Source organism: Cynara cardunculus, assembly GCF_001531365.2.
Source record: "Cynara cardunculus var. scolymus isolate 2C chromosome LG 2, CcrdV1, whole genome shotgun sequence".
Classification (NCBI taxonomy): domain Eukaryota; kingdom Viridiplantae; phylum Streptophyta; class Magnoliopsida; order Asterales; family Asteraceae; genus Cynara; species Cynara cardunculus.
In genome coordinates this window covers 67,930,680-67,950,335 of record NC_037529.1, presented here as the reverse complement: position 1 = coordinate 67,950,335, position 19,656 = coordinate 67,930,680, and the positions used below count along the sequence as shown (strand labels likewise).

General features: G+C 37.1%; 1 protein-coding gene across 3 annotated transcripts; it reads left to right on the top strand.

The window, feature by feature from the left end:
* Positions 1-1,095: 1,095 nt before the first annotated feature.
* On the top strand, positions 1,096-19,145 carry LOC112505702 (uncharacterized protein ycf45). 3 transcript variants are annotated; one of them, XM_025109640.1, is made up of 10 exons: positions 1,185-1,246; positions 1,329-1,545; positions 2,431-2,645; positions 5,108-5,258; positions 6,633-6,824; positions 7,355-7,517; positions 7,654-7,886; positions 8,167-8,343; positions 8,422-8,544; positions 18,778-19,145. In XM_025109640.1, exons 2-10 carry the CDS (start codon positions 1,351-1,353, stop codon positions 19,084-19,086), a joined length of 1,758 nt encoding a protein of 585 aa, XP_024965408.1. In that variant the 5' UTR covers positions 1,185-1,246; positions 1,329-1,350; the 3' UTR covers positions 19,087-19,145. The 3 variants fall into 3 exon arrangements, with proteins under 3 accessions (XP_024965407.1, XP_024965409.1, XP_024965408.1); XM_025109639.1 differs by having other exon boundaries at positions 1,096-1,545; XM_025109641.1 differs by lacking the exon at positions 18,778-19,145 and adding an exon at positions 11,730-12,693 and having other exon boundaries at positions 1,096-1,545.
* Positions 19,146-19,656: the final 511 nt, after the last annotated feature.

Genomic DNA, 19,656 nt, shown 5'->3' with positions numbered 1-19,656 from the left:
TATTGTACTTGTAGAGCAGTCGTCTCACCTAGGCACGTTTTTGGCTAACGAGACATAAATTGTCTCAGATTAAAAACCGATATTCAACTCATGTTTGACTTCTTATACTAACCAATGTTTCTTGACCTCACAATAATCATATATGTGGTGGAAGACCACCTTCATATAGTTTAATGGTATTAGGTATCACCATAGGAAATCTATCAATTTTAAGCTTTTGAGGTGAAGTCTCTCACAAGAAACAACAAAGGGCCAATCAAGGAGTTATCATACCCTTTGACCGTCACACGGATAATCGATTCTATCCGAATATAAATATGATTCCTTAACATTATCCATTTTAATAGAATTTTATATTAATCTATACTACATTATAAAGCATTTGATGAAAACTCTTAAAAACCATATTTGATACATGAAGTATTGTTTATTGATGCATATTACTTAAAAATTCATGATTACAAGTAAATTATGCGTAAATACAACTTATTAAAGCTCCATGTTTGAATTCGTGTACTTAATTGTAGATAAATATAACTAAATACATGATAAACTTCTCATTTTAAATATAAAATCAAGAATATAATTATAATAATTATTGGAAATTAACAGAATAACTAGTTATTATCTTTATAAACAATTATATTATTAAACCAAAAATAAAATAATTCATTATTAAATCTAAATTAAATTATAATAAAATTTTGAATTAAAAAGATTACGTAGAAAAATGAAAACTTTTTTTAAATTTTTTATAATATCTTCAAATTTGTATTTTATTAAAAAAACATTAATGCTTGCTCAAAACCATATAAAACCTTATTATAACATCGACAGAGACCAAAAAATTAAAATGAAACATTAATATCGAGACATGTCTCGTTGAATTGCGTAAAAACTCTTTCTGGTTACTTATAATATTATGAGCAAAAATATGCTTAAAGAATTCATCAACAGGGCATATTTATAAAAAATAAAAGATGGTGTCAAAATATGATTAGAAACAAAATAAGGGGGGTCAATCTGTAACTTTAGCGGGAAGATAACTTCCTTCATTCGACCATTAAAATCAAGAACTCAGCGACACCAGAGCACAAGAACACACGCTGATTTTGCCGCCAAAATCGGAACATGCTCTGTCTACCTCTTCGCTTAATCTCTCCTCACCCTAAAATCCCTGTTGGATCCCAAACCCAAGTGTTCAGATTCTTGTCAACAACCCATTTTGTTCATCTTCATCATCGTCGTAAGTATTCGAACAATATTGTTCACAGGAGTTATGAGTATAGTTCTTGTTCTTGTTCGAATTCGGATATGGGTTCTTTCAGTTCGAGCGAAGAAGAATTTGATATGGAATTGGGACGCTTGTTGAGGTTGTTGCCGGAGGAGATGCGGCGGAGGGTTAACGAGCATCACGAACTTCACCAACTGATTGAGGTCGTTATGGATTTGGGTCGGAAACCCTTGGCTCGATTTCCTTCTGGAGATTTTGTCTTATCTGATCATTTGATCACGGTGGATGATCTTTTACACGCTACTTCATTGGTAAACATGATTTTACGCTTCTTGTTCACCAGCTGTTTGATCTTTTGCTGTTAGTTGATAACTTAATGTTCTCTCTCTATTTTGTGTATGTGTGTGCGTGATTTCTTGGAACCCTTTTAGGTGTATTGTCTTGATGGGGAGGACGATGTTGTACATGCCTCAATGTGTAGTCATCATCATTGAAATATGAAGACTGTTGATATGAAACTAGAGACACATTTTTGACTTCGCGAGTCAAGTTTTCAAATTCCTAGGATAGGAAACCAGTCTTATATGTTGTTGATTTGGAACTATGGATGTTGTAAACTTTTCGAAAGCACCGCCAATTTCATAACTATTGTTTCTTAACTCTAATGACTCTCCTTGTTTGTTAGCAGCCTAATGAGCTTAATGGAACTCTTATTCGGTCAACTATACATGACTGTTTGGTAGTGCTTTATGCTATCAATCTAAGTTTTTTCCAAACCCGTCTCTCCTAGTTAAAAAACACACTTCTTCCATCTATGAAAAAACTATTCTAAACAAAAACCTTCCTAATCTATACAGACAAATTAATCCACACTACCAAACAGCCCGACAACAAGTTAGATCTCAAGGTTTGTCTATTCATTGTTCAAGTAAAGATTGGATATCTCATTGTGGAGTTTTAGGGTGTACAAATTTGGGGATAGGCCTAGGGCAGTAAAAGGATCTAGTTAACAAGGGAGAGTGGTATATTTATCTCACAGTCAGGGATTCTATTTGGATATTCAGTTTTCATTGGTTTGCCCATTCTACTGCACAGAGGCATGAACCATGTTTGCAGAATCTTTTTAGAGGTGGATTTATGTCTATCTGCAGTAAAATCGACCACTCCGTCACTTTCATTAATATAAACTATTATAGGTAGGTGACTTTGCTATTGATAATCGAGCTGGCATCAGCAGAACTTTGCACCGGATTAGTGCCATCAGAAACCGCAAGGCCGCAATTATTGGGCTAACCTGTCGTGTCGGTCGAGCTGTATCAGGAAGTGCCAAATTATTGCAAGATATGGTTAAAGATGGAGCCTCTTTATTGCTTATTGGACCTCCAGGAGTTGGAAAAACTACAATTATCAGGTTTCTTATTTTGTATGCCTACATTGTACTCAGCTGGTACTTGAACCACAAAGTTTCTCATGTTTCAAAGATGAGCTGATACTTGCATCTGGTCTTCTTGCCTGTTCTTTTGTCTGATTATTATAATCCACCATGGAACATTTTGACATTACAAATGCTGGTAATAATTAACAGAGGCCATTGGGAATCACGGGATAGATTATCATTGCTCTTCCATTATTTTCTATATTAGAGGCCTTTTTCCCCACCAGTCTTCCCATTTAAAGGATGATAACAATTGTAGTACCGAATCTTCTTGTCACAATTTTATCTTATTCCACCTTTCTGGGCTACCGTTTGGATTAGATAAGCTATGTCACATCTGTACAGTCACGTATACAGTGCAAATGTAAGCATGCTATATCTGTCATTGCAGCATTCCCTCTCCCAACCTTTATGGGATGACAAGGATTTTGTGTCCTCGAATTCCAGCCTATTGTTTTTTAAGTAAACTAATATGCAACCACTTTGACTTTTGCAGTTGACGTTATAATTTATTTGTATGTTCTACCATATTAATACGCTGTTTGTTTATCGTAAAACATGCTTGGGTCCTTGATTTATGAACTTGAGTTCTACAGTTCTACATGTGGGAGAGTATCTCAGCGTTTTTTTGCATTTGTTATATTTCTAGATTAACTTCATTCTCCGTGGTGTCCTTATGTGTCCTCCCCTGGTACATAATATCAAACAATCTTAGTTTGTATGATATCCAATTGGGAGAAACATCATATGCCTCTCATGATAAATCCTGTGGGCTCTTATGGAAGTGTCTAAAAAAGAGAACTCAGAAGAAAACATTACTAGTATTCAGCAGTTTCCTTAGCTATATGATAATATGACTATGAACAAGTCCATGACTGGCCTTGGGGGAATCATGGGGGATTAATCATTTGAGAACCCTAACTGGTTGTTGCAAGGAGACCACACCATCGGTGAGTCCATATCTCGTGAATGGATGGTCTTCTCGTCAACCCAACATCCAGATCTCATGAACGGTTGGTCTTCTCGTGAATCCAGATGGTGTGCACAGTGTGCATAATGTGTGTTACGCACACTGTACACATTGTCATCCTACCACATTTGCTTCTACTTCATGGATTTAGAATATTGACTTGGGTTCTGTTTTGAGGTTTTGATTGTATTTTAATTTAGGGTGTTGTATTATTGATGGTTGCACAAGACTTGATCCCTGTTTTAATTTAGCACAAACACTAAAAATTGTCCAGGTATTCCCCTACCCTATTCACAGTTGTTCACAATGTGCTCTCAGTGTATTACTAGATACTTAAAATGTGCAAAGTGTTCAGAAGGTTGTTCACATGGTGTTCACAAAATATCCATTGTAGTTCATGCATATGCTGTTCACGAAGTGTTCCTTAGGTTGTTCACATGGTGTTCAAAAAATCATCCACTATGGTCTTCATTTGTTGTTCAAATATGTTGTGTTCACAAAGCTGTTCATAGTGTTCACAACCCAAACCAGTAAAAATGGTTGTTGATATAATTTTTTTCTTTTTTCATTAGCTGGTGATTAAGGAGAGAGGAGAGAGGAGAAAGGAGAGAGGATATTTATAAATACCCATAATACCCTTTATTAAATTGTTAAATCAAAGTTACCGTAGTTACTAACTTCCTAATTTAATATAATTTAGTGGCTCAAAATGGACCTCACAGTTCCCAAAAATTGTTAGGTTCTTAAAAGAAGGCCCCCTCAGTGGCAAACCAAGAATTTCTTTGAGAGGATGCACCTTTAATGTGGATCAAAGGTCCACAAAATCACAGTTTGACCTGGGGAGAAAGTCAACAAGATTTGACCTAGGAAAAGGTCAATTATGTCGATTTGAGGATTAAAATACATTTTTTCAAATGGAATCAACCTTCAAAATGAGATAAAAATTGACAATATTTAAGATGAATTAACATTGGGAAGGAAAATAAATCATGAAAAATTTAATAATAAAATCAAAATGGGAGAAAAATTAACAAAAAGTTACCTTAGCATAATTGTATTAATGCTTATAATTATATTTGAAGTTGTGAGTTCAATCCTTCTAACTATATTTTTGCTGTTAATATTTTCGGAAATAACATTTATAGGGCCAGCCCTGTAGCCTAAAATAAAAAAGTGAACTTTCACCTGAAAGATTCGAACCCGTGATTTCTTGTATATAAAGTGGTATCAGACCATCAAAGTGGTAATCAAACCATCCCACCCATGTTTAATTTCTATCATATATTTGGTTTCAAAGTATTTAAGAGCACCCCTCGAAATCAAGCGGGTGCACCTTTCAGACGACCAAACTTTTTTCTATTGAAATAATTGAGTGGCGGGTGCATGGAAGCCCACTCAGCTCCTAATAGGTCTGCCCCTATGGGGAATGATGTATCATCTATGTTTAAACCACTGTTCTATATTACAGGGACATTGCTCGAATGCTTGCAAATGATTATAAGAAACGTGTCATGATTGTTGACACCTCAAATGAAATCGGTGGAGACGGTGATATACCTCACGCAGGTATAGGTAATGCTCGAAGGATGCAAGTTCCTGATTCTGATATGCAACATAAGGTAGTAGCCGGAACCTTCAACTGCTATCAGTTGTGACTGGTACCCATTTAATACCCCTGGTATTCTTTTCTGGATATACATACAGTAACAAGTTGGGAGATATAGATCTCAATGGGAACCTATTCTTTTTATATTATGTGTAGTTCACTCAAGGTTGCCACTTAGAAAAGTCTGTAATCAATAACTATCACTTAGGGTTCCAGACATTTATTCTTTGCTATTCACCGTAATCTTGTACATGTATATATTGATATCTACAGTTCTTAAGCGGGCATATTCAGTCTTGATGATATATATATATATATATGTATGTATGTATGTATACTAGAAGTGTATTCGCGCAATGCAATGCAACGCGATACATCTTGATTTTAATGTTTCGTTTTATTCTTTGTCTTTGTTGATTTTATAACACGGTTTTGTGTGGTTTTGAGAAAGTGATAATGTTTTTATGTTTGAATAAGCTATAAATTTGAAGACCCCATAAAAATTTAAAAAAGGTATATCGATGTAAGTATCGAATTAACAATTTAAAAGTTCTCATTTTTTATATAATTTATTTAATTCAATTTTTTTATTATAATTTAATTTAGGTATAATAACAATGTAATATATTTTAGGTTTAATAATGTAATTTTTTTTATAAAAATAATATTCAAGTATTATGTTAGAACTCAATAATTATCCTAATTATAGTTTAGATTTTTTATATTTAAAATGAGATGTTTATCATATATTTGATTATGTTTATCAGTTAGTTATATGATTCAACCATGCAACTCTAAAAAGTTGTAATCATGCACCAATTACTTGTATTCTTGAATTTTAAGTAATATGCACTAATAAATGGTACTTGATGCACAAAAAATGGTTTTTAAGACTGTCTCAAATGCTTTATAATGTAGTATAGATACATGTTGATTTTTGAGTGCTTATAAAACCCAAAAATATACTACCAAGATCAATGACTTGTTTTGGTTGTAGAGAAAAATTGCTGACTATATTAAGTTACACCCAATATATTACAATAGAATAGTTATCAGAGCTAAAAACTAAAAGCTTAACCAAAGGGTCATGGGGTTAGAGTCCTGCCTCCCAGGAGGTCAAGGGCTCAAACCTCACCGAAGGTGAGGAGTGTGTGTGTGGTGTGAGTATTTGCCCTACATAAATATTATATTTTAAAAAAACTAAAAGCGTTAATTACGATTTTGTATTTCTAGAAGTACCACTTTAAAATTTTAAATCAAGGGTTGGCCCTAATTAGGAATGGAAGGAGAGTAATAGGGTAGTTTCAACTTCTAATATTATGCATGTTGTATATGGTTCCTAACATTTGTATTAGGTTCTTATTTGTTGATATTTGATGTAATTCAGGTGTTAATAGAAGCAGTTGAAAATCATATGCCTCAAGTGATTGTAATTGATGAAATCGGCACAAAACTTGAAGCAGCCGCTGCAAGCACTATTGCACAACGCGGGATTCAGTTAGTTGCAACTGCTCATGGTATTACGATAGAGAATTTGGTGATGAATCCTTCGTTGGAGATGCTTGTTGGAGGAATACAGGTAAGTTGGTTATCACACTATTTGTTGTGTGGTGCATGTGGATATGGAATCTGGAGAATTACAAGGAAATGCATAGCAATTAATGCTTTAGGTGTCAACATGCCAACCAATGAAACATTATAATCCAAGCATGTAATGATTACCACCTGCTAGCTAATGTCTACAACTAAGGGTATTTTGGCGCAACTGTTTGCTGTTCTTTTTGAAGTATATATGATATATACGGCAAATACTCATGGATGGTTTGAACCCTTGACCTCATGGAGGTTGGGCTCTACTGGTACCCAGATACCGCTAGACCGACTGCCGTTTGGTAGCTGTTTGCTGTTTTTGGCAATGTTGCTAGTATCAAACGATGATTTGAGTTTTTGTTTTCTCCAAAGGTCAAGGCTGGCTAGATATACATTTGTTGAACTGTAATATAGACAAAAAATATTTTATTTCTTGCATTTTTTTGGTAGTATGCCATGTAGGATAGCTAGCATATCAAACTTTCATGCCTTATACTGCATTATGCATGGGTTTCACAGAGCGTGACACTAGGAGATGAAGAGGCAAATCGAAGGGGTGTACAGAAATCAGTGCTGGAGAGAAAAGGTCCATCTACTTTTGATTGTGCCGTGGAGATCATTTCTAGGGTTGAGTTGAGAGTTCATAGTAGCCTGGAAGCAACAGTTGATGCTATTCTTTCTGGTTTGTTTTTGTCTTTTACCTACTTTTTGTTAGTATTGTATCTCTCCATGACACTTCATGTGTTTATAATCTTTTTAACCTGCAGGAGTAGTGTTTCATAATTTGATCTTTTTAATTTTTGTTTATGTCAAGGAAGGCCGTTCCCCAAAATATCAAGTTTGCAAATTAAATCAGGGAGAGGTAGATGTTACTTTACAAAATGATCCAATTGCACACGATTCATTTGTCAAGAAGAGTGTCACCACAATTGAAGGCATTCCACAGTGGACCAATGAAAAGCTTACCTCTAACAAACACATCTCTAAAGAGTCTCGAAGCGACAAAGAGAATTCTTATGATAAGCCACCCTTGTGTTTGTTTCTCTATGGGGTATGATATCGCTCTTCAATGTAGAAGTATATATCACTCTGCTCCAGAAAAAAATTGCTACACTTCTACTTATCATGTCAAACCTAGTAAATTTCAAGTGACAAGTGTACGTGGATTTTATTGCAAAAATATAAAATGGGAGCTATAATGTAGTTGCTCAATAATTTTTATAAATCCTAAGTAATTTTGAAATCGGGGGCTACCCTTTTCTTCTGTTTAGCTCAAGTGTGTGTGAGGTCGGAAGCGGCGTGTGGTTTTGTAATGTGGGCAGTTATTGTAGGTCTCAGAGACCTGTGCAATACAAGTATTCAAAAACTTAAAGATGGACTCTGCTGTTGAATTCACGGAGAATATTAGTGAAGCAGATGCAATACTTGCACTACTATCCAAAATCAGGAAAAATTCTCGGATTCAGGCTGCTGCTCACTCTAGTGATGTACCTATTTATGTGACCAAGGTAAGCATTATAAACTTTATACGTCAACAATCCCAAATAGATCTTTACTTGATTGGTTTTTCACATTTTATGCTATAGACAAGCTCGTTGACGCAATTAGCAAAGGCCATAGAGGCATTAGTGACTGATTATGATAATGGTTTTGAAGATATTGAGGATGAAACTCAGATAAATGAATCAGAGAAGACTGATGCTTTGGAGGTAGTTCATATTTCTGTTATAGTGGTGATTATTGCTCTCGTTTATTTCTGGAATATAACTCTGGTATAACCTGAGTTTTAATTACTTGCTATCTTTTTCATTTTTATCTTGATGTGCTCAGCAAGTGATATATTTCTGACCTATCTTGCATATTCCATTGATGGATTTGGCCCCTATTTATGCCCTTTTAGCATACATATATTTTTTGTGGCATCAATTCAAGACTTTTAAGGAAGAAATGAATCAAAAAGATAATCGAAGTAATTCTTCTTGGCTTAAGCAAAAAACTGAAAACATAGAGTATTAGGTTGTATGTTCAATCCTTGTCCTTCAAGTTCAAATGTTTTCATCAATATGAAGTAATTTGCAGGTGGATAACCTTCGTCCTAAGAAATTTTGGAGTTTTGGGAGTGGCAAATTTAATAAACTAGCAAGAAGGATTAAGAAGGATGCGCTATGCAACAAAAAGTGAGTCAAATCCCTCGAGGGAGAGTTACGACTAAAATGAAAGGTCGGCAGCATGCACAGAGGTTTCTACTGTTTCCAACCATTGCTTTTGATCTGCAAGGTTGGTATATATTGTCCTCATAAAAATCACCAACAACAAGAGTGTTCCTTGAGACTACCATTAGAATCTGACATATGAAAAATGAAGTCATCAATGACATTTGGTAGGAGTCCTTGTTGAAGTTGTTTGATGTTATCGGACTTAATTTTAGGCATTGATTGTTGTAGCGTGTCAGCTTGCATCCTATTATTCCTTTTTGTGTCCTGGTTTATCGCTTGATCCTTAAAATAGTCCCTCACTTGTTGGCTTGGAAAGAGTCAAAACCGAAGACCCTACACTTAGTGAAGCACACTTGAAACTGTGACCCACCTTTTAGATTCTATGCTATGAGTATAAGAGGTTTTCTCTCTCAGTTCCAAAGCGTTACTTCAAGTTGTTTTTTTTCCTTGATCAACAAGGTGGTCATAACATGTAGCTTTATTTTTGAGTTCTAAGCTCGCTTGATTTCCTTGCTAAGGGACTTGAATGCAAGTATTGCAAGAATGCCAAGAGATTTGTAGTAAGATATTCATAAATGCTTTGCTGGATTTCTTGTTGGATGCTCACAAATGAGAGAATTCTAGATGCATTAACATTCTTAAACTGAGATAGATCCTATAACAAACATCAAAAGAATTCTTGAGGAATCTTACATGATACATCTGAATTTTCTCGGAGAAGTTTAGGTAGTCATGGTGCCTTTCTTGGTCAATGCTTGTTGCAGTAGGTGGCGAGTCTGTGTCCACTAGGTGCATTGGTGATGTTTTGTCTCATGACATTGTCCCTTATCAAGTTCATGATGTTCTCATGTCTGCATTAGGAAGGTTTATGCCTTCTTTCTAGATTTGCATTCAGGAGATAACCTTTATGTTTGCCCCCTTACTCTTTTTGTGGGCTCCATGATTGTCCCACTTCCTTGATATGCAAAGAGTGTTGTTAAAGGGCTTTGGAACTCCTTTTGCTTTGTCGAAGACTTTTATTGTGAGGATTAGCTTATGGTCGTCTAGTAGGACTATTGTTGCACTTATATAGTCTTATCATGGTCTTACAAAGATAAAACCCTCTTTGTAACTCATATAACATTCTTTTAGTCGACTTCAGTGACTTGAATGGCATTTCTAGTCTATATAAGGCTTGAATCCAAACCTCTCAGCTTTGTCAATTAAGTCGCGTGTTACTCGACATTTTGGCCTTTATTTGATGTTAGCTGATTTGCGGAACATGTGGCCTTTCGTGTTGGGCCTCTCATATTGAGCCTTCATGGAGCAGATCAATTGCAAACAGTCAAATTTTCTCCTATCATTTGGTTATTGGTGTTGCTTCTCATGCCAGTTTATAAACCACATGGCTCTTTGCATAGTGGTAGCTACAAGGGGGGTTGTCGCATGCTTCCAATTTCTCTTTCCAATTGGTTCATTTGGAGATGAGGCCTTGTTATCTCCTTGTCTTGTAATTCTCCAACTTTTTCCTAGTCGGAGTTGGTGTCTCCAAGTCTTTCGTTCATGGGTGGCTCTTTCTTTTGCTTGAAATAGATGAATGACTACATCAGTTATAATGGATGCAAGATCTTGGAATGCCTATCATTCCAACTTGGTTTTGGCTCATGATTGTAGCATTTTTATGAAGCAAACTAGAGAATATTTATTACATATGTCAAGTTAAAAGGTAATGAGGCAAGTAAATTGTTCTTCACCATGAGCTTTTGAAATCGATCCAGGAGTTCAGGTTATAGAACCTCTTTCTGATCTCCCGATTGATAGGTTCCCAAAAAAGCTAATTATGTGCATTTTGCCAACATTTTCATGACTTCGACACCATCATAGAGCCAAGTCAACACATGCCTCCTCTTGTTGCATGATGGGCATCTCCTTATCATGGTGAGCCTGCTTTCCTTGGTGGGTTGCATCAACGTCTAGAGTTCCTCCCAAATCTATCTGCTAAGAGTGTGCGTGGTATGTTTCAATCAAGTCCTCGACTTCTAATCCCCCAAAGGATCCTCTATTGTCTTTAGATGTTGTACAAACTAGTTGGTGGCTCTATATTCTTGTACCATCCTGCCTCTAAGCTTGCTAGTATGTTCTTCAAGGTTCAAGCAACCTCTACTTCAGCTTGAGAGATGGAAGGATCCTATTTTTCTATCTGATTTGCAACAGAAGCATTTGCCTCAATTTTGTTGTTCTTTCCGGCCATGGTTTTGGCTTAGCATTGACCATCCATGTTATGGGGTTCGTGTTTTTTTGACTTAACCAATCGTGCCACCATACTGCTTGGCCTTATTTGCTAGAGCTATGTTAGTGTGATTTGCTTGCTGTGAGAATATGTGTGTTAGAATATAAATATTGTTTTTATTTGTTTTGGTCCAGTTACCCCGCAAGCGTTTAGGGTTTCTCTTTCCTAGGTTTCTTGTCTATATATATCTTTGTACCCTTTTGTTGTAAGATACAAGTTAAGGAATAATATAATCTCTGGTTACATGGTATCAAAGCACGGTTTCGTAACAAGCACCGGTTTCGCGGATCGAAATTTTTCATCTCTGTTTGTCGAAATTTCTTGGTACGTTTTCTTTTCTTGGATTAGAAGTTTTCTGATTTTGTCATTGTTTTCATCTCTGTTCATTGGCGGTTTGGCACCCTGTGAGTGCGCCATTCTTTTCTGGCTTGCTATAATTTGTCCTAGTTCGACGGTTTCTGGTTCATGATTTATTGGAAGATGACTGGAAAAGACAAACCATCTGGCAGCAACAGTGGTCCATGTGTACCCGAGAAGCTTCCAGTAAATGTAATCACCGACAACAAGCTTAATAGCTCCAACTTCTTTGCTTGAAGCAAAACTATTCGTATCTATCTCCGAAACATGGGAATGGCTTCTCATCTCACATCTGATCTCCTTAAAGGTGAGGGTTTCTGATTCATGGTTACAAAGTGATGCTCGTTTGTACTTGCAGATTATCAATATTATTGAGCCTTTCGTTTCGTCTTTGGTTAGTCACTGTGATTACATGAAGGATCTTATAGATTATCTTGATTTTCTATATCTGGACAAAGTAACATCTCTCGAATATATAGTGTTTGTAAGTCCTTTCATTGTGGAGAAACATGACTGATCACTCACTACTTATGTCATGGAGTTCAAGAAAGTATATGAGGAGCTTAACTCTCTTCTTCTATTAAGTGTTGATGTCAAAGCCATGCAGACCCAGAGGGAACAAGTGGCTGATATCAGTTTCTTGCCTGGTTTGCGACCAGAAATTGACTCTATTAGATCTCAGTTCCTGAATGAATATGCTATTCCTTCTCTTTAGGAAACATTTGTCTGTGTTCTTCAGAATGAGAATCTTCAGTCTTCTCAAACTTCTGATCACAACAATGCTCTGGTTAGTCAAGGTGGATTCCATGGTGGTTCCCAAGGAGGATCTCGTGGGGGTCACAGAGGGGGATCTAGAGGTGGCTACAGTGACCGAACAACTGACTCACTGGCTACTATTCCAAATTGTGATGATGTTAAGTGTTACTACTGCCATGAGCTCAGTCACACCAAGCGCACGTGTAAGAAACTTTTGGCCAGACATCTAATGAGCTCATCAGCACACGTTGCTCTGCCTCAGATAGTACTGTTATTATATTGGCAGAACTTTTAGGGATTGAGAATTCAACTGCTTCGACTGTTGCATTTGTTGAGACAGGTAACTCTAGTAGATGCCTATTATCTTCTGCCTCCAACTGGGTTATTGATTCATGTGCTTCGGATCACATGACATGTAATCCCACCCTCTTCTCTGATTTCAATAAATACACATCTCCATCACATGTCACAATTGTTGATGGTCTACTCCACTTGTCCTTGAATCTGGCACCATCGATCTTTTTCGTTATCTTTTATATTAAGCCTACCTAACTTCTCGTTCAATTTGTTATTAGTCATTAAAATTACCCATGCTTTAAATTGCTCTGTATCATTCTTTCTTGATTTCCCTGTCTTTCAGGATCTGTTGACGAAGAAGAATATTTTGGTAAAGGGCGGGAAACTGACGGCCTAGATATATTTGAACGTCAAATACCTTACTCATTGACTTGTTCCAGCTTATCGTCTCCGCTTGAAGTTCATTGTCGATTAGGTCATCCATCTTTACAAAATCTGAAGAAGTTGTCCTGAGTTTTCTTATTTACCTTCTCTACGGTGTGAGTCTAGTCTGTTTGCCAAACATCAACGTGTTCATTTAAGTCCTAGAGTTTGTAATAAGCGGGACACATCCTCATTTGAGTTGGTACATTCTAATGTTTGGGACCATGTACTGTCAGTTCAAAAATTGGGTTTTAAGTATTTTGTTACTTCTGTTGATGATTACTCTGGCACTACTTGGCTTTATTTTTTGAAAAATCAATCTGAGGTATTTACACATTTTTGTTCACTCTATGCTGAAATTAAAACACAGTTTAAAGTCTCAATTCAAACTCTTCGTAGTGATAATGCAAAATAATATTCGTCTCAAACATTTCTGTCATATATGCTTCAAAATGGTATTCTTCATGAGTCTTCTTGTGTTGACACACCAGCCCAGAATGGGGTTGCTGTACGAAAGAATCGTCATCTCTTAACATGACTGTTCCTAAACTCTTCTGGGCTGATGCTTTTGCTACTGCTTGTTTTCTCATCAATCGGTTGCCCTCTGTTGTTTTGGATGGTAGAGATCCTTTCTCAATTTTGTTTCCTACAAAATCATCGTTTCCCATCGACTCAAAGATCTTTGGTAGTACCTGTTTTGTCCGTGATACCCGACCATACATAACTAAGTTGGATCCAAAGTCTCTGAAATGTGTCTCGACTTCAAAAACGGTATAAGTGCTTTTCTCCCACGCTTTATCGATATATTGTATCTCGAGACGTTACCTTCTATGAGAATATACTCTTATTTCCTGTGTCTACTCCTTGCAACCCAAGAGATAGTGATGATCTGTTGGTATATACCATACCTGTTCCCGAGTCTCCTACCCTATCCGACTCGACACAGCCTCAAGAGCCTACTGAACCACAGATAGTTCATGTGTATAATAGGCGGCAACGACCTACATCTGATCCCGACCCTATATCAATTCCGTCATTGTCTGCAGATCCGCCTAATGCTGATCCTCTTGCTTCGAATGATCCACCACCTTCCGATATATAGGATCCTGATCTTGATGTTCCCATTGCCCTTCGGACGGGTAAGTATTTCTTCTGTTGTTTCCTATGACAAACTTTCTTCACGTTCTCGTTCTTTGATCTCTACACTTGATTCTTTATTTGTTTCTAAAACGGTTGGTGAAGCTTTGGCCCGTCCTAGATGGCGGAATGCTATGGTTGATGAGAAAAATGTCTTCTTGCATGGTGATTTACACGAGGAAGTTTATATGGAGCAACCACTTGGGTTTGTTGCTCAGGGGGAGTCTGGCAGAGTCTGTAAATTGCGTAAATCACTGTATGGTTTAAAGCAATCCCCTCGTGCTTGGTTTGGACGGTTTAATGCTGTAGTGACTGAGTTTGGATTATGGAGGAGCTCTTATGATCATTCCGTGTTCTTTACGTTTTCTCTCTTCTGGATGTATTCTACTTGTGGCGTACGTTGATGACATTGTAATTACTGGGAGTGATGAGACCATGATCAAGAAGCTGAAAGATTTCCTTGTGTCGCGGTTTCAAACAAAGGACCTAGGTCCTTTAAAATACTTCTTGGGAATTGAAGTATCTCGTACTCGGAAAGGGATCTGTTTGTTTCGATGGAAATATTTTTTGGATATATTGGATGACTCTGGGATGATTGAAACAAAACCTTGTGAGGCCCCAGTGATTCCAAATATGAAATTGAAACCAGACGATGATGGAGATCTACTTGAGGATCCAGAAAAATACAAAAGAATTGTGGGAAAGCTAAACTACCTGATTATTACATGTCCAGACATCACGTTTCCAGTGAGTGTTGTAATTCAGTTTATGTCATCTCCAAGAACACATTGGGACGCTGTTAGGCATATACTGAAGTACCTAAAGGTTGCCCTGGTCTTGGCTTCCTTTATCAAAATCACGGTCATCATGTCATAGAAGGGTTCAGAGATGCCGACTATAATGGGAATTCTACGAACAAGCGGTCTACAACAGGCTATTGTGTGTTGGTTGGAGGGAATCTAGTTTCGTGGAAAAGCAAGAAACTTAATGTCGTTTCCAGTGAAGTGTTGAATCTGAATACAGGGCTATGGCCCAAACCACTTATGAGTTGATATGGTTGTGTAATCTGCTAGGTGAGCTTGGGTTTGCTCAATCTAAACCGATGAATCTATATTGTGATAATGAGGCGACTATCCACATTGCAAACAATCCTGTGCTTTATGAAAGAACAAAACATATCAAAGTAGACTGCCGTTTCACTCATGAAAAGCTAGAAGATGGAACCATCTCGACTCCCTTTGTTCGAACTGGAAGTCAACTTGCTGATGTCTTTACCATGGTTCACGAATCTCTTCTATGTGTAATAAGCTGAGCATAATTACAGCTTGAGGGGGAGTGTTAGAATATAAATATTGCATTTATTTGTATAGGCCCAATTAGCCCCTGGCCCTTAGGGTTTCTCTTAGTTTCTTGTCTATATATATCCTTGTACCTTTTTGTTGTAAGATACAAGTTAAGCAATAATATAATCTATGATTACAATGTGGAACCCCCATATCACTCTCCAAAAGAGCTCTTGAGGAGAAATGGGAGGTTCCAACATATATACAAGAGAAATGGTCCAAGTCTAGCCGATGTGGGACTCCCAACACGCCCCCTCCAACGAAGGCTAGATGGACACAATCCCAGGGTGTCGAGAGGGGGTTAGCCGCAGTGTTGAGTCCCTAGAGTGGCAGACCTTGGCTCTGATATCATGTGAGAATATGTGGAGCCCCCATATAACTCTTCTAAAGAGCCCTAGGTTCCAACATATATGTAGGAGAAATGGTCCAAGTCTAGCTGATGTGAGACTCCAACACTTGCTTAGGGACTGAGGTGGAAGAACTCGCACAATTGCTTAGAGATATGTGCGTCAAACTGATTGGATACTTTGTTACATTTCTTGTTGGATGGTTACAAATCAGGAAGACTCTTCGTACGGAAGTCTCTATCTTCTAACGAGAATTTTACATGCATGAACATCCTAGAACTAGTTCCAAGTCCTATGACAAAACATTTAGGATAAGTCTAGCCTCTAGACATAAATGAAATATGAAGGAATCTACATGATACAAGATTTCCAAGAACCCAAGACTTCCTTAGGGACCCTAGAAAGCTATGTGCCTATCATGATAAATGATCGCTAGTAAATACCGAATTTGACTGTGCTAGGCACAATATCCAACACCAGTGAGGAGAGTGGAGAGCGTTAGGGTTGCAGGTGTAAAGAGGGGCAAACCAAGGAGGACGCGAGAGGAGCAATTAAGACTGGACATGGCGACTAGGCATTTCGGAAGATATGACCTCGTATAGGTGTTAGTGGAGACGCTTGAATAGGGTAGCAGATTGTGTATAAGGACCTGTGGTTTTTTGGGGGTGGGGAGGGGAAGTAAATGACGGGTGAGAAGTAACAAAGCTCTAGGAGGTCAAACTTTCTTTAGTTGGTCCAATGGTTCCATACCTTTTAGTAAGTGTGTTTGCAGTGCAATTTATTGCATATGCGGTTTGAGCAACCACACCGCATATGCCTCAAACTGCAAAAACCGCACCGTGAAGTACGGTGCTGTTTGTACCTCGCACATTTCAATCAAAAAATTATAAAATTGTAACTTTGAAATAAGTTCAACGATAACGTGTCCATAGTCTATACTCTATACAATAAAAAGTTCCAATGCGTACAAGATACATATTACATGATTATAAATCGTCTATAGAAATTGAAAATTTGAAATCGTGAATAACGAACTTCTGGTCTGGAGTGGAGGTAAACCACTAAAGGTTAAACTTAAGAGGCTATTTTTGGCTTGGACTTTGGACTATGAGAATAAAAGACATACACACACATATATATTAAAAAAATAAAAGATGTGCGGTTTTAACCACGGTTTGATGATTCAAAATCGCAAATCGCACCATCAAAGTTCTAAGGTGCAATGTGGGCGGTTTGTGGGCTTAGATGAACACCCCTATCTTTTAGTATGTTTTTTATGTCCATGCATGCTTTTAATTATTATTGTTGTTGTTATTATTGTTATTACTATTATTATTATTATTATTATTATTATTATTATTATTATTATTATTATTTGTCCTTGTTACTAATTTTTTAACTCTCCTAAACTCATTTTCTTTCTTTTATTTTGTTTCACTTTTCTTTCTATCAATATTCTATCAAACCTTTCAAGCTTCTTTTCATTTCTCACAAAAAAAAAATCCCAAAGCCTTTTTACAAGTTGGAGTCTTCATAGAAACAACCTCTCTACTCTTCGGGGTGGAGGTAAGGCTTGCGTACATCTTACCCTCCGGGCTCCGACCATACTTTGTGCAAGATTTCTGAGTTTGTTTGCTTTGGTTTGATTTACCTCTTTCTAGGATCTGTATATTGTTGGAAATCTGGGTTTCATGATTACAGTCAATCTTGGATAAAATTGGATCGCGTACGGGAACACTTTCCGAATACAATGTCTCGACCCATAAGTGCCTAAAGTTCTAGAAATTTGTATTGGGATAATCCAAATTCTCATTCAAGTTTTCTAGGCTGGAAAACTTGATATAACACAGAGATCCGTGAGTCTGTCTCTCCAAAAACGAGATAGAAAACAACCTTTTATAGGTAGTTATTTATAACAGTTACCGGGCAGTTATGTTTGGTGGTTTGATAGTATTTTTTAGTACCAAATAATTACTGGCGGATAAGATCAAAAATTCAAAACGGTTACTGCACTGAAGTTCAGAAAGAGTTGCACCTTCTGAAATGAAGGCTCAGCTTTCTAACTTAGAAAGTCTTCTGAAGTTAAGCCAGCCTTATGAAATGAAGGCTTGCCTTCAAAAACTAAGTCACGTCTTTCTGAAGACTCGGCCTTCAGAACCAAGGTTTAACCTTCAAAACCAACGGTTCACCTTTTGAACCTGCCTAACCTTCGGAACCTCAGAAGGTCTTTCTGAACTTAGCCTTCTGGCTTTCCTCGTCTTCTTAAAGACACTTAGTGCATAACATTTAGGTTTCGGGAAGCTGTCCCTTGACCCCGCCTGTCGATCGGTCAGTGGAACCACCTAAGGGGCGTTGCCCCTAGACCCGCAAGGGGGCACAGCCTGCTTGACCCCCGCTTTTTTGGCTATCTAAGGTTCTAGCCAGCCTATACAGGCGTGCACTCTGCACCATCTAACTTGTTTCCGAAGCTTAACTATAAACCTTCTTCTACAAGTAAACCCCGACTACACCAAAATGCTTCTTGACACTAAAATCAGCAACACGTATCGTTTGTTTTATTTCCAAATGCAAATATAGATTACCATCATCTGACTTGGAACATATTACTGGTGCCTCGATCGTTTGAACAAACAATGGAGGAAACGAGTGGGTATTGGAATCCTAGTTTAAACAAACAACCCTGATGTTCAGAGAAGTACTTGGGCTCTAGCTATATTAGAAATATATTATCTTTAATTTACCAAAGGTCCTGAATGCATTCAACTTAGCTTTCTAAGATCTCTCCATTATTTTACAGGAGGTGAGGATTGCCATTGAGCAGGTAGTAATCCCGAAAGGGCAACCTGTAGAATTACTTCCTAGGCCATCCAGCATTATGTTGCTTCAGAAGGATCTCATTCATAAATACAAACTACAAGCACAGCAAGTTGGTTCAGAGGTAGATGTAAGGCTTCGTATCCTACCATTTCAAGGTAACAAAGAAGATAAAGATCCTGGTGAAAGAAGTGATGATATTGATGATGATGATGATGGTGAATTTAGTGAATTATCTGAAACAAATGGCTCAGCCTACCCAATGGATAGGTTGCCTTTCCTGCCTGACTAGGTAACTTTATGTAATTCTTTTCTTATTTATATGCTAAAACACTACTCTCTGATCTTGCTGTATATTACCAATGGATAGTTGATGTGTTCCATTTGTGAATTTGTGAAAAATTAAATAAAGAATCAATAAAAGATAAGACCCATCATTTGAAATCAAGAAAATAGTTGATGGGTTGAAAAAAATGTCAACATTTTACTTATGAAGACCACCGACCGCCAGTTTCTTGATAAGGTTGTGATACCTGTACTAAAATCCACTTGAAGTAGGTTAGATGCCTACTAATTAGAATGTTGCTAAATGGTATATGATTTGCATTATCCTATGATTGGGCGGTGCATGCCATTGACTTTCTCCATTAATACAATTAAATTATTGATATTTGGATGTATTTGCATGCACACATTCATCTCATTACACAGTGTCAAATTTCTACACGATCTCATTCTATTTGTTTAAGAAAGATAATGATAAGTCAACTATATATGGTCAAATGTTAGTGGTACAGCTGGATGATTCAGAATTTCCATTTTTATATTTGGGTCATTGACCTTTTAAACTTGTGCATGAATC